We start from the raw sequence: 15,900 nt of genomic DNA, 5'->3' as shown, positions 1-15,900 counted from the left end.
TTAAAAATGAACTGCATCTTGTGTAACAAGTAACTACCTGTCCTGTCATGAATGTAAACAAAGAGTGTGAAACATGAAGTTAGAATTCTAATTGAACAACTGTTGACATTCATAATAATTTTTATCTTTATTACCCCAGGTGTACCAGATGGACACAGGGCACTACCTGTGCCGCAACAAGTACTACGGTCGAGGCCTGTCCATCGAGGGTTTCCGGAACGCGCTGTACCAGTTCATGCACAATGGCACCGAACTGCGCCAGGACCTGTTTGAGCCCGTTCTGAGCAAGCTGCGCAGTCTCAAAGCCGTGCTGGAGCGCCAGGCCTCGTACCGCTTCTACTCCAGCTCGCTGCTCATTATCTATGAGGGAAGAGGGCCAGAGCGGGCCGAGCCTCCGGCCGAGAAGGATGTCGTCGCCGGGTCTCCACCGTCAGACCCGCATCCGGCTCCGAGCGTCGACGTGCGCATGATAGACTTCGCCCACAGCACCTTTAAAGGCTTTCGGGACGACCAGACGGTGCACGACGGACCTGACAAAGGCTATGTGTTTGGACTAGAAAGCCTCATAAACATCCTGGAATCGATTCGGGAGGAGAACCAGTAACATAAAGTGACTTTTTTTTTTAGTTGAACCTATATTTTCCCTACAGCGCTTTTCCTTCCTCTCATTCTCAAGTATGACTTGATTATTGCTATACCTTCAGTGTGGTGGCAGGATAACATGACAATTCGAGTATTGTGAAGGAAGGAAAGGCCTCGCACCTCAAAGCATGAGGGTGTTTTAAAGCTTCAGTCATCATGGGGGAAATGGCGGTGACCTCTAACTGGGTTTTTACTCATGGCAGGGATGGTCCATGATACAGGAACCAGGCTTGTTTTACACGTCCTGTGGATTCGTCGCCACCGTGTGGCTATCCAAGGTTTTGCAGGCAGCCACAGCTCAGGGGAAGTCCAGGGTCAGATCCTTTTGGGTTGGGTGCAGGAAAAGCGTGTGTGTATGTGTTTGTGTGTGTGTATGTGTCTGCGTTTGTGTGTGCGTGTGTGTGCGCGTGTTGAGGATAGGTGGGTAGCATTTGGGGAGCAAATCCCCACAGCAGTATTCCTTTAGGGAGAAGTTTTGATCCTTGCCATGGCTTAACTGTATATCTGGGGGTGGACGGATGACCAGAACCCCCTTCAATTAGCATCAAGTTACCATTCATAGCCGTGCGAGACTCTTGTATGAGGTTACATGCTTTTTAATTGTAAAAATAATGTTACTATAGCGTACCATCTTAACCACGTCATTAGAGCCATCGTTGCATTTGAGCTTTTTATTGTTTTATTTTGCTTCTTTTTTTAAAATTATTTTGTTTATGAAAGTACTGCCAGTCCTAGTCTTGTCTCTCGGACAGTTTGTAGATCTGTAATCACAGCTGTGTTCCCTGTATACACTCGGATCTTCTTGTTTTTTTGGTTTTTTTTTTTTTTTTTTGCACTGTAGATTGTGTTAATGCATACATCATGGTTCTTCAGACTCTTTTCCTCTCCCTACCTGTCATTTTATATTTTAGTATTTATATTTACAGTGAACCTTCACGTCCATCAGCACATGTAGCAATGCAATCCAGAAAACGCTGAACCCCTAAACTCATCTTTCCTTTATCTTTGATCTTCTCATTTCCCCTTTTCGTCACCATAGGTGGACCATATCACCTCGTAGTTACACTTGATTAAGGTGTTCTGTGTGTAGGTGGAATTATAGCCATCGTCTTTTTGGTGAGGTGTTTTTTTTCCCTTCTCTGGCACACCACAGGCTCCATTTCAACCAGATTGTTTGTCAAATGCATTGAAGGTCATTGAAGCTCCTCGCACATGTTTAACATATTGATATTACCAGTGTAGTATTCCTGTATTGTGATGACGTACCACAATTAGGAGGTTGTGCTGCTGCTGTACGCATTTCAAGAGATTTCGAGACCCTGTCTGGTTAAAATAAGTTAATGCAAGAAGTATAAAACCAGTCATCAGCCATAGTTATTCTGTGCTGCCTGATCTTAAGCTTGATTTTATAGTTGTGCCTCACAGCTGATTCTAAAATGACAGTCCCAGGCAAGTCGAGTAGTGTGGACTGCAATCCTAAATTTGGTAGTGTGAACTTGGATTAACCTAAAATCAATATTTTAAAAGTATTTTAAGTGTGGAAACGGCAATGGGTGTAAGACTTATTTTTACAATGGAAAAATATACTGTTCCCATTAGCTAGTTTGTGTGAACATTCCTGCCGCCATGATGTTTTGTGATTGTAAATTTATTAGTTCGATATCTGTATTCACTAGACAGTGACCTTGTGATGCAGCTATACTATTGATGTCTGATTTATAAGCAAATTAAGTTTCTGAACCCTTTTAATAAAAACAAAGCTGTAGTATATAACATACAAATACTTATAATTTTTGTCATGCTGCTTTAATTTGACAGCACCATCACTTGGCATTGGAGAATCCAGTTTCTGCTACTATCAACCCTTTGTCACTTCTTAAATACCACTGGAACACGTATTTACCTTCCGTGGCACCATCAAATCCATCCACTCTGAAAAGCAGTGCACAGCAATATTTCTTTTTGGCTTACAATACAATATTTATCTCCAAACAGTCTCAAAATCACTTTCAAAGTTCACTGTCTGTGTTTTTATGCATAACATGACTATGTAATGCTTTTAGGAGTGTTTAAGACCAAACTAAACGTGCAACATGCTGTGTGACGTGGCCTGTATTTCAAAATCTAGACATTGTTTCTCTAAGTCGTGTTTCAAGTGAAGGATTTAGATCAACTCCTAAATCATACAATGACATACTCACCCGAAGTTCATGTTTGCCAAACACTGTGCTGTTTGAGTCCTGGTCAGGATATGTAGGTTTAAAAATTGGGCCATAATTTAGTACGGAAGGTCCACAGGTGTAATTACTGACCTTTTTATTGAAAATCTGCCATCTGTGTTGTGCCAGAGCGGAAAAAAGAAACGCACACAACTAGTGAAAATACATTTTTTTTACTCTGTTAAAGGGACTAGAATGAAATCAAAAAGACCTCCTCTGTGGTGAATGTTTTGTTTTTCCATAGATGTGAGATAGTTCTGCTAAAATATATATATTACACATTATAAAGTATGTTTTAGCCCTTTGTTGTTGCATGGATGAATATTTTTTTAAGAAATCTATATGACATATTTGAATGTGAGTTATAAATCATTTATTTAAGAAAAATGTCTTGTCTTTTTTTAATGCAAGTAGTACTAACAGTTAGTAAACATGAAAGAGTAAACATGAAACAGTTGGAGCTAATGACTGAGAGAAATATAGAATATTGCAAGTAAACTTGTTTACATTGCTGTTAAAATTTCCCTGGCACCATTTAGAAATGAAATGCAAAATTCATGATGTGGTACAATTCAAAACATTTTAATTTACTAATAACATTATTTAGCGGAAGACTTATTATGTATGTGAAATGTAGATCAAAAGTTTACATACATTGTGCCATAGTAGTTTTGGAATTTCAACGATTTCTGTCTTTTTTGTGACTAAATGATTGAAACATATATCTTTTTGGTCCCAAAAACCATTATGAATTTGGGCACTTTTTATTAAGTTATTTTGGATCTTCCAAAAATATAACAATCTGCTAGATTAGAACCAAAAGTTGACCCTATCAGTCATCTTTTGAATAAATCAGAATGCTGAATGTGAGCTTCCACCAGCATTATTGCCTGATCTCGCAATGCTCTTACAGTCTTACAATGCCAGAAAGTCACACAAGAAAATTTATAAAACACCTCTAATTCTTCAAATATGATCAGCATTTAAGATTTCTCAATAAAGAAGAAAAACGCTATATTAATGGGATTATTTTAAACCTTTTCGGATAATAATCTCTAAGTGGAACGTTTTGGAAGGTGTAGTGTAGGTAATGCTTTGCTGCTTTGGGGCCTGGGAGACTTGGCATAGTTGACAGAAGCGAGATTTCTGCTCTCTACCAGAAAGTCCTGTCTTCTCGTCAGTCTGTGAACTGCAGTGAAAGACTAATCTTCAGTTCTCTAAAGAGGTAGGTATTTTTTCCTCTATAAACAAAGATTAAAAATGGTTTAATCATGTTTTATTTGTGTTATTATTTCAAGATCTAAAACAATTAGGTGTGCTTAATATGCAAAAAAAGAAGAAATCAGAAAGAGGTAAATACACATTATCATCACTTACACCTAAGACCAATTTAGAGCAGTCAATCCAATGGCTGGCATTTTTTGACAGGTGAGAGGAACTGGTGTACCCCAGGCAACCCTCACGGACACAGGGAGAACATGTAAAACTTCTCATACAGTGAAAGGACGGGGGTTTTAAACCCATAGACCCATACATACGGCAGAAGATCCCTAATTCTCCAAAAGTTAGTTCTTACAGTATTAAACAGCTGACGCTATAAATGAATAGTTTTGTCTGTGTCCCAAATTGCATCATAAATTACTAAATAGTAAACAAAAGTAGCGCTGGACTAATTGTAACCATAGTGACATAGTTTAACCCTATGTAGTACAGTAGGAGGTTTTTAGAACGGTGCCGGAGTGTGTACTTCCTGGCCACGTTGTGATGCACTGATTGGTTAAAAAAAGAACGAATAAAGCGCGGCCAAATCAGGCCTATGGAATATACCATTCATGTGTGGGTGTAAATAAGTGTAGTTATTTATGGTGGAGGACTACAAAATGTATTATTATTAACTAAACGAGAGCAATAATTATTAACACTTAAACGACATAAAAGTTCAAACAAACTTGGATTAATTTCTATTTTTATTTGTTTTATGTTAAAAAACAAGCCTTATTGTTGTATAGTTTATCCCTTATATCATTACACAGTATATCAATCACATACACTTTATTTAGCCAGACAAATCTTTTAATTATTTTATACATTTATTATATGTGTGTTTTTGTTTTCTCATATACAATATATATTAATTTAGTTGATAATAGACATTTTAGATGTATGTGTGCGTATTCATTTAGATTTAGACAGCACAAGTGTTTGTTCCCCCACATTTAGCAACACCAAATACATTAATAATGTGTTATTAATACTTATAGGTAATTTAGTTTATTAATTTAAGTTGGATACGTACTTCCCAGTTGTAAGTATTTAAAGAGCATGAATGATGTAAAGCTGTAACGCTATAAAGGCACATCCTAAGCACCCCTATTCTGAGAGTGGTACATTCCAGTGACAGTTGTCCTCTGACGTAATAGTATCGTCTGTGACTCCGCCTGTGTGTGTGTGTGTGTGTGTGTGTGTGTGTGTGTGTGTACGTGAAAAGCTGTTGTGTGCTGTTCTGATAAATAAACCAGTTTGTGCAGTACAGAAATCGGTGTGTTATGAGCGGGTGTGTCTGTAATTCTACTGGATCTGAATTCTGTTAACACATCCAGTGTGTAAGGAGAGAACTGGAGCTACTGACACACACACACACAGAGAGAGAGTGTTACAGTGAGTTACTGTCTTTACAAAACTAATATTGTTTATGTATTGAATACAGTTGTAATAATCTGTGTCAGTTACTCTTACAGAAGATTTACATGTGTGTTAATCTAGCACTACTTTCAGTCTGTAGCAGAACAGTAGTTCAGGTGGAAGCTACATAAACACTCACTGTCAGTAATTGACTGATTTTGTGTTTGATATAATGGTACATGTTGCACTTGGACTTTACTAGTATTTCTTACTTTAATGGGCAAAGTTAACCGTAGCCTAGTGGTTAGGGTACTGGACTAGTAACCAGAAGGTCGCTGGTTCAAGCCCCACCACTGCCAGGTTGCTGCTGTTGGGCCCTTGAGCAAGGCCCTTAACCCTCAATTGCTCAGATTGTATACTGTAAGTCGCTTTGGATAAAAGTGTCTGCTAAATGCTGAAAATGTAAATGTAATTGTTATCACATGTTTTACTTACTCAGTTTATTACTGGTATTATCAATGATGTTGATCTCAAGTAGCTAAGAAGCTAATGTTATGTTATAAATCTGTCTACAGGCAGTTGTAACCTAGTGGTTAAGGTTCTGGACTAGTAATCGTAAGGTTGCCGGTTCAAGCCCCACCACCATGTTTGTTTGTTAGTTTGTTTATTAGGATTTTAACGTCATGTTTTACACTTTGGTTACATTCATGACAGGAACGGTAGTTACTCATTACACCAGATTCATCAGTTCACAAGTTTAATATCAAACACAGTCCTGGACAGTTGAATGTCTCCAATTCACCTCACTTGCACGTCTTTGGACTGTGGGAGGAAACCGGAGTATCCGGAGGAAACCCACGCGGACACGGGGAGAACATGCAGACTCCACACAGAAAGGACCCGGACCGCCCCGCCTGGGGATCGAACCCAGGACCTTCTTGCTGTGAGGCGAGAGTGCTACTCACTGAGCCACCGTGCCGCCCGCCCCACCACTAAGAGGTTGCTACTGTTGGGCTCTTGAGCAAGGCCCTTAACCCTCAATTGCTTAGACTGTATACTGTCGCCTTTGGATAAAAAGCATCTGCTAAGTGCTGCAAATGTAAATTTATATTATTTACTCACACATTCACCATCTATTAATTTATCTACATACCTGCCATATTGACAGGCCACTGTTATATCTGTAATGGGTGCATACACCAGCTATAGCCAATCATAATCATGTCACAACACTAAACATTATAGACCCTAGGGTTAGGGTTAAGAACTTTCTACATTACCAAATTTATAATCAAATATTTTAATTACTAATCATATAAATATGTTTTTATAGTCATATTTTCAGTTTCACAAGATTTATGAAGAAAAAAACAAAACATTACTAGCGTATGTAAACTTCTAACCCAAACAGTACATTCTGAGCGGACCTAGTACTGTACTAGTGGACGTTCTCTGAATTACAGTGGTACAATGTACTGTTCATTCCTAATTCTTTTCAGGCAGCACTTCCATTGTTGAATAGTTTTGTTGGAGTGTCTGTGGCTTTGTCTCTCAGACATCATGTCCTTTTCATCACAGGTGCAGTTTTACCCGTCACACCTGATGTGCTGTGCGTGTTGGACCAGTCCTACCACTGTTGACCGCTACAAATTCCTTTCACACTCATCATGAAAGCACTGATTCTTGTCGGAGGATATGGCACAAGATTACGGCCGCTCACGCTTAGCGTTCCGAAGCCTCTGGTGGAGTTTTGTAACAAACCCATCCTTCTCCATCAAGTGGAAGCTTTAGCCAAGGTTAGAAAGTTGAATGTGGATCATCTGTATGAAACAATCCAGTGTTTTTCATTTGACATATTGTCCTTGAAAGAGACAACAACAATTAATTATTTCCCTAATAACACACTTATAATACATGACCAAAAGTATGTGGACACTCCTGCCGGTTTCCCCCTGGAAGCAATATCACCATGTAACTGCAAGGCAGGAATTAAAACACTAACTGCATGCAAGACCTGATGCCTTATACCCTAAAGTATGGTATTAAATGTCCACAAATGTTTGGCCATGTAGTATTTTTTATGTTGTTAAAACTCAAAACATTGTCCTAGACTTATACTAGTACCCCTGTAACTTGTTCTATTTACCTAAATGTGTTATCACTTTCTATCTGAACAGGCTGGAGTCAGTCATGTCATTCTGGCTGTGAGCTACATGTCTGAGCTTCTGGAACGAGAGATGAAAGAGCAGGAACAGAGAGTAAGGGCTGTTAATAAATAGCTAATGATTAAATACTAAGAAAAATAATAACTAATAAAATAAATTGGCAGAATTTGTAGTAATTATTCAGGTTAACTACACAGTTACTTATGAAACCATGAATGTTTATATGCAGGCTGTATATAAAAATATACAGTATATGTAATATGATTATGATGTATTCTGATTTCCACAGCTTAGAATAAAAATCTCACTTTCTCATGAGAAGGAGCCGCTGGGCACAGGTGAGTAAATTCTGTCTTACAAATGGGAACTTTGTACTTTTTGAACTCAAGGGTTATTAAAACAATCCCAACCTAAACATACGAATTTAACATGCTTTATAATTCCTTGTTCAGCTGGACCGCTTGCTCTGGCTCGAGACTTGCTGACGGACAACGATGAGCCGTTTTTTGTGCTCAACAGTGATGTGATCTGTGACTTCCCCTTTGAAGACATGCTCAAATTCCATAAGCACCATGGAAAAGAGGGCACCATTGTTGTAAGTCGCCTAATAATGTGTCAGTACTGATCTGTAGACCCGGTAAATCATTATAGCCACAGCTCACACTCACATTTGTGATTTTGTATTTATATTTGGCATCCATATCCAGCGACTTAAACTCAACATGTAAATAAATAAACATCAAAATCGTCCATAGCTGCTGACCGTGGCTGTATTTGTGAGGGATAAGCTAAGCAAACTGTCTCACTGATGCTAGATGTGTGCAGGCAACAGGAACGTTTATAATCAATCCAGTAACAGTCGGCCCAATGTTACAGGTGACCAAAGTGGAAGAGCCGTCAAAGTATGGTGTGGTGGTGTATGAAGGAGAGACTGGTCGCATTCATCGCTTTGTTGAGAAGCCCCAGGTCTTCGTCTCCAGCAAGATCAACGCTGGAATGTACATCTTCAGCCCGAGCATGTTGAGAAGAATCCAGGTGAGCCTGAATCCTGAGTTTGAAGGACCTCACTAATAACACTTTAATTCTTTTCATTAAATTCTGTTTAATTGTGCCTGTCCATAGTTGAGACCCACGTCCATAGAAAAGGAGATCTTTCCCATCATGGCTGAGGAGGGGCAACTTTATGCCATGGAGCTTCAAGGTACATCCACACACACATCTCAAATGTTCATCTGCACTTTAGCCAGGAATAAAATATAAACATGTGAACTTAGTTGGTGCAGCAGTAAACAAGCAAGCCCACCAGTGCTGAAAAATCTCAGCTCTGCTAACGGCCGGCCGGCAAGCTTACGCAACAATGATTGGCTAGTCCGAGAGATTACTCATAACTGCTGCAGTTGCGATCTCTTCTGGCTGATTGATAGAGATTGGGATACAAAAAGAGATAGAGATTTAGATAGAGATACAGATAGAGATTTGATACAAATTTCTACTTATAATTAGTCGAGACGTTTAATGTTTGAAGTTTACATCCTTGATTTTGCACTGGACATTTGGAGCCTTTTCTTTGACAGCTTCATGATCATTGATACAAATGCTTACAAGTACAAAAGTACATAGAGACCAAATATGTGGCTGGCTACCTGGCACAGGGTCAAAAACTACTTTTTTTTACTTCTGTAAATTTAACCATCACTAAAAACATATATTGTGTTTACTCTGCTTTTCTTTGTCTTATTATTTTTGTTTAAAGACCTAACACAACAAAAATAACTCTTTGTTTTTCAGGATTTTGGATGGATATTGGTCAGCCCAAAGACTTCCTGACAGGCATGTGTATGTACCTGCAGTCTGTCAGACAGCAGGCTCCGGAGAGACTCCGAACTGGACCTGGCTTCATTGGCAATGTGCTTGTGGTAAGAAATATGCTTGCTGTGCACTTCAGAATACACCACTGTCCTGCCCACGTCTGTCCACTAGGTGGCTGCACTAGCACTAGAAACGGGAATTATCATTACTGTCCTATTTACCTCCATTTCTATTTACACTCACACAATATCTAATGACTTAAAAAGCATTTTGTTTTCTAATTTAAGGTTGATAAAGATTTACAAATACCCAACATGACAGTAGTCACAACAATCACTGTTTTGTATCCTAAATAAATGCATAATGGAATGTTCTAGTCTTACGTGAGCACTTTTTGTCCAGGACCCTACGGCTGTGATTGGGGAGAACTGCACGATTGGGCCGAACGTGACCATCGGTGCTGGTGTGGTGCTGGAGGATGGTGTGCGAATCAAACGTTGTACTGTATTGAAGGGAGCTCACATTCGCTCACACTCCTGGTTAGAGTCGTGCATCGTAGGCTGGAGCTCCTCTGTAGGACAGTGGGTGAGTACTCCTTACATAACTCCCCATTCAAGCTACATCACATATGGTTTTTAAAATAAATGTTTGCTAATTTACCTGAATTTACCTCATCTTTAATGTATCTGTACCATTTAATACCCATCTGGTCAGAGAGAGTGTTGTTAAATAGATTTGAATCATAATTTAAAATCAGATCTTCACTCTCATAAAGCAAACAATTTTCTGAGTGAACATTCATGGCATAAATCATAAAGTTAAATTCCAAGATCTGCACTGATAAAGGTCTGTCTTTTCTCCTCATAAATATTAATGTAAACTGGAACAATAAAGTTGATAATAGCTCTTGATTAGTCTCACAAATATTTTCAGTATTTTACATTATGTACCCTGGGACTGTTATATCACAGTATCAGAGAACAACAGCACCTGATGTTCTCTACAGTGTTTGAGTGATATACAGTGCCTTGCAAAAGTATTCAGCCCCCTTGAACTTTTCAACCTTTTGCCACATTTCAGGCTTCAAACATAACGATATGAAATTGTAATTTTTTGTGAAGAATCAACAACAAGTGGGACACAATCGTGAAGTGGAACGAAATTTATTGGATATTTTAAACTTTTTTTAGAAATAAAAAACTAAAAAGTGGGGCGTGCAATATTATTCAGCCCCTTTACTTTCAGTGCAGCAAACTCACTCCAGAAGTTCAGTGAGGATCTCTGAATGATCCAATGTTGACCTAAATGACTGATGGTGATAAATAGAATCCACCTGTGTGTAATCAAGTCTCCGTATAAATGCACCTGCTCTGTGACAGTCTCAGAGTTCTGTTTAAAGCGCAGAGAGCATCATGAAGACCAAGGAACACACCAGGCAGGTCCGAGATACTGTTGTGGAGAAGTTTAAAGCCGGATTTGGATACAAAAATATTTCCCAAGCTTTAAACATCTCAAGGAGCACTGTGCAAGCGATCATATTGAAATGGAAGGAGTATCAGACCACTGCAAATCTACCAAGACCCGGCCGTCCCTCTAAACTTTCAGCTCAAACAAGGAGAAGACTGATCAAAGATGCAGCCAAGAGGCCCATGATCACTCTGAATGAACTGCAGAGATCTACAGCTGAGGTGGGAGACTCTGTCCATAGGACACAATCAGTCGTACACTGCACAAATCTGGCCTTTATGGAAGAGTGGCAAGAAGAAAGCCATTTCTCAAAGATATCTATAAAAAGTCACCTGGGAGACACACCAAACATGTGGAAGAAGGTGCTCTGGTCAGATGAAACCAAAATCGAACTTTTTGGCCACAATGCAAAACGTTATGTTTGGCGTAAAAGCAACACAGCTCATCACCCTGAACACACCATCCCCACTGTCAAACATGGTGGTGGCAGCATCATGGTTTGGGCCTGCTTTTCTTCAGCAGGGACAGGGAAGATGGTTAAAATTGATGGGAAGATGGATGGAGCCAAATACAGGACCATTCTGGAAGAAAACCTGTTGCAGTCTGCAAAAGACCTGAGACTGGGACGGAGATTTATCTTCCAACAAGACAATGATCCAAAACATAAAGCAAAATCTACAATGGAATGGTTCACAAATAAACGTATCCAGGTGTTAGAATGGCCAAGTCAAAGTCCAGACCTGAATCCCATCGAGAATCTGTGGAAAGAGCTGAAAACTGCTGTTCACAAACGCTCTCCATCCAACCTCACTGAGCTCGAACTGTTTTGCAAGGAAGAATGGGCAAAAATTTCTGTCTCTCGATGTGCAAAACTGATAGAGACATACCCCAAGCGACTTGCAGCTGTAATCGCAGCAAAAGGTGGCGCTACAAAGTATTAACGCAAGGGGGCTGAATAATATTGCACGCCCCACTTTTCAGTTTTTTATTTCTAAAAAAAGTTTAAAATATCCAATAAATTTCGTTCCACTTCACGATTGTGTCCCACTTGTTGTTGAGTCTTACAATTATTACAATTTCATATCGTTATGTTTGAAGCCTGAAATGTGGCAAAAGGTTGAAAAGTTCAAGGGGGCTGAATACTTTTGCAAGGCACTGTATAGCCCACTGGCGTATGCTTAATTTAGTACTTACACTGGCTTTGTTATTACAAGCTTCATCTCTATTTTTAGAAGGTTATGGATTACCCTTGTGATAGAACAATGCTAATTAGGCTTTAACAGGCTCTGGGCCACATGACTGAGCATTTGTAGAGGCTGACCTTGTACACTGACCTGCATGGGGTAGAGAGTCACTTTTAAATAAAATGATCATTTTAAAGACTGATTTATGAGTCACATCTGACTTACATTGTTATGGGTGTTATGCTTAATGATCATGATTCATGAGTGTTTTCATTGTGATCACACTGTGTTGTGATTCTTTTTTAGGTGCGGATGGAGAACGTGACGGTTCTTGGTGAGGATGTGATCGTCAGTGATGAGCTCTACATTAACGGTGCTAATGTTTTACCCCATAAATCCATCACGGACTCCGTCCCTGAGCCCCGCATCATCATGTAGTAGAACTTCCATAGTTTTTTTTAAATGACAACAAACTGTAAATGCAGAGCAGTCCTTTGGCACCTGGTTGATTCATATATATGTGTATGTTGGAAGAATTGAAGCGCTGCACAATAAGAGGGGGAAAAATGTATGCAAACACAAAACACTTAGATGAAGGTTCGATCAGTTCTGGGTGTGACAGAAATGACATTATTTGAGCCCAAGGCTGAAAATGTCACACTGCCTTAAAACAAATAAGGGGTCTCATGTCCCATATGCAGCTTGTTTTGTATTTTCTTTTTCTTTTTTTCAGTTCTAATAAATTGGGATAGTAATAGGCATGACTGGGTAATCTATTGTGGTATGGCGGTAGTACCACAGATAAGCATAGCACAGTTTGGCACCACTCATAAGATAAACTCCTGGAATTCTATGCCCGTGTAACAGTTCCATACTGTCTGGGTAATCCAGCTGAAATCATTTCTCTGACATTTTCAATCTCACGTCTATGCACTATGTTATAAGAGAGCAGTGTGTGTGCTCTTATAACAGTTACCATGTTTAATCTGTTGACCTGTTAATGGACGTCTATGGGCAGTTAAATATGTTTAAAATCCTACATAAATTTGAATCCAGCACTTAAATAATAAAGGTAATGCAGTGAAAGAAATATACTAGAATTATGTCTGACCAAATCTGTTTGATATAATAAGTGTCACAAAATCTCATTGCTGTAAGTGATACAAACAACAGCTCCCCCTTGTAAAAAAAAACTTCTGTTACTTAAACATTAGGGAGTAAGGCAATGAAACACACCCAAGAACTACCCATTCCATTATGAGTCAGTTTAAGTTAAACAGGTCTTCCTTTATTCTCTAAGTACAGGAAAACTTACTTTAACCTCCCATACACTGCATGTGGTTAAGAGAGTAAACACTGGAGTATTGCTTAAAGCGCAGCAGTTTCAAGTCCATCATTGTTCCTGTGTACAATTTGATATTTAGAGATGATGAGCATGTGATGTATTCTGCTTGAGGGTTTGTATTGATTTTGCAACTGGAAATCTTATACTGATTATTTGAAGTATTTGAGTGGTACTAATGAAGAACACCAGATAATATAAACGCTTTTTTATCAGAAATAATATAAACTTATGAACTGTCTGGTCATTTCATTGTTGTGAATTGTTACTTATTCAGCACAAGCTGTTAACTGAGGGCTTTTTATTATATCTAATTTTTTTTATGTATGTCACTATGCTGCCATCGCTTTGTGATGGGTGGCTGCCCTCAGTGTCAAGTTGCTTGTGGCAGATTAGTCCCGGATAGAGCAATCCACGCCATGATATTGTAAATCCAGCCTATTCTTGGTCTTCCTCGTCCCTCCACCAGTCCTTTCATAACACTGCCTTTAACGTTATGTGGGTGCCTCATTACAAAGGTTAAGTCAGTAAGGCAGGAAAGCTTAACTTTTATGATTCAATAAGACAAATGATCATTTAAAAAGTGTTTTGTGTTTACTCATGTTGTCTGTGTTTAAAGATCTGAAACAACTGCATTGAACAAATTCAGAAAATGATATGTCAGAAAGGAGGCAGAGTCAGATGAATTGGACTATTTACTGAATGACCTATACTCTATTAATCATAATTAGGAGTTATGCTATGACTATTACAGCTGACTTCCGATTCATCCTGAAACTTGTTACCAAAAATACATGAAGCACACTCATTTCCCCCGGTTATAAGTGCTTTATGCATTCTTTCCTTACTTCCATAAAAAGGCAAAAATAAAGTGTTGTGGTGGAATACAGGAAACACTCTCCCCTCTAGTCTGGAGGTGCAACTGATGAGAAAAGAATGTGAGTCGTACATTCTTTCATGCTTATATCGTACCATTATGACCTTGCTGATGTCATTTTTTTTCTCTTGGCCGCAGAGATTAGTTTGGCCTAAATATCAAAGGCTGCCTTCAAAACTGCATCCAACAATTCACTGTAGTTTATTATTAGTGGTCTATTTTATAATAATTATTATTATACATGTGATTTTACTATATTGCCGCAGTCATGCTGGAACAGAAAAGGGCCTTTCCTAAACTGTTGCTGCAACGTAAGGCATATAATTATGTAATTAGCAAAGCGAGTGTCCAGAGCATCAAATGAGCATCAGTCAGTAACTGCATACACAAAAATGGCATTTGTATAATCAATGTAACTCATAAAACTTACCTAATAATGGTCTTTATGGTAGAATTGTAGAACAGGTAAGTTTACTGTTGAGTAAAAGGCGTATGCCAGCCTGTTTGCAGTTATTTGATCTGATTAGATGTAAATTGACCTATTTGTGTGGAATCTCTGGAAACAACAGGCACTGTTTTATGTGGGTAATAGCATCCCTACAGCAGCATCATGATCTGGGTGTGCCTTAGCAGCATCAACAGGGAGACTGTTAAGAATTGGATGTGGAAATGCAGTCAAGTACAAAAACAACATTAAAGAAAACCTGCTCAGGATCTCCTCCTCAACAGTTCACCTTTCAACAGAACAATAACCTGAAACATACCCCCAAAATCACACTGGATTTGCCTCTGGGCATGTCTCTGAATGTCCTTCAGCCAAAGTGTAGAATTACATCCTGTCAAACATCTCTGGAGAGACCTAAAGATGGCAGTTCGCAAGCACACGCCATCCAATCTGACCAAATGTGAGAGGATCTGCCATGAATAAATGGATGAACTGCACAGGTTCAGGTGTGCAAAGCTTGAGGTATATCCAAGAAGACCTGCAGCTCTAATTGCTACCTTAAAGGCCTTCTAAAGAATATTGAATAAAGGGTCTGAATACTACTGTGAATAACTGATTTCAGTATTAAAATTTTCAAATCGTGTTTTATTTGGTCTTGATGATAAAAGTGCCAATTATATCAATCAATTAAAAATCAAATGCACAACACAAAGTGTCCACAAAAGTCAAGGGGTATGAATAGTTACTGAATACAATGTATGTTTAATATAACATAAATCTGCATGTTTGGATATTCTGGTGAGTAAAAGTACGGCTTGTTGTTTACATACTATTATTTCTATACTATTTAGTATACTAGTATGCTATAGTCCTATAGTGTATCACTGTATACATAAATACACGCATAGCGTTCTCACTTACTACGTAGTACGGTAGTATGCAGTTTTGTCATTGGCTGGCTGGTGTTTCGTGCGCTGTGATTGGTGGGCGGGGTGTCAGAGGGTTTCCCAGTCAAGCTCATTCAGTTTAAAAAGCCCATTGTTAAACGCGTGATGTGACTGAGCTGAGAGGAACTGAGACTGAGACTGAGACTGAACTGAGACTGAGACTGAACTGAGACTGAACTGA

At 38.9% G+C, this 15,900-nt stretch overlaps 2 protein-coding genes across 3 annotated transcripts in view; both read left to right on the top strand.

Moving 5' to 3' along the window:
• ip6k1 (inositol hexakisphosphate kinase 1) overlaps window positions 1-3,248 on the top strand; it is a 28,407-nt gene extending 25,159 nt beyond the window's left edge. For both annotated transcript variants that reach the window (XM_062986722.1, XM_062986723.1), the window contains exon 6: window positions 140-3,248. In XM_062986722.1, the coding sequence (XP_062842792.1) occupies window positions 140-604 (465 nt within the window). In that variant the 3' untranslated portion in view covers window positions 605-3,248. The remainder of the gene's footprint in view (window positions 1-139) is intronic.
• Window positions 3,249-5,331: 2,083 nt separating this feature from the next.
• Window positions 5,332-12,869, top strand: gmppb (GDP-mannose pyrophosphorylase B). Its single transcript, XM_062986390.1, has 10 exons — window positions 5,332-5,519; window positions 7,062-7,279; window positions 7,661-7,741; window positions 7,938-7,986; window positions 8,101-8,243; window positions 8,525-8,683; window positions 8,771-8,849; window positions 9,437-9,564; window positions 9,860-10,042; window positions 12,415-12,869. Exons 2-10 carry the CDS (start codon window positions 7,151-7,153, stop codon window positions 12,544-12,546), a joined length of 1,083 nt encoding a protein of 360 aa, XP_062842460.1. The 5' UTR covers window positions 5,332-5,519; window positions 7,062-7,150; the 3' UTR covers window positions 12,547-12,869.
• The last annotated feature ends 3,031 nt before the right edge of the window (window positions 12,870-15,900 follow it).

The sequence above is a fragment of the Trichomycterus rosablanca genome, chromosome 24 (genome assembly GCF_030014385.1).
Source record: "Trichomycterus rosablanca isolate fTriRos1 chromosome 24, fTriRos1.hap1, whole genome shotgun sequence".
In the NCBI taxonomy this organism is placed as follows: domain Eukaryota; kingdom Metazoa; phylum Chordata; class Actinopteri; order Siluriformes; family Trichomycteridae; genus Trichomycterus; species Trichomycterus rosablanca.
Note: the sequence above shows the minus strand (reverse complement) of the source record. Positions and strands in the feature narration are given on the sequence as shown.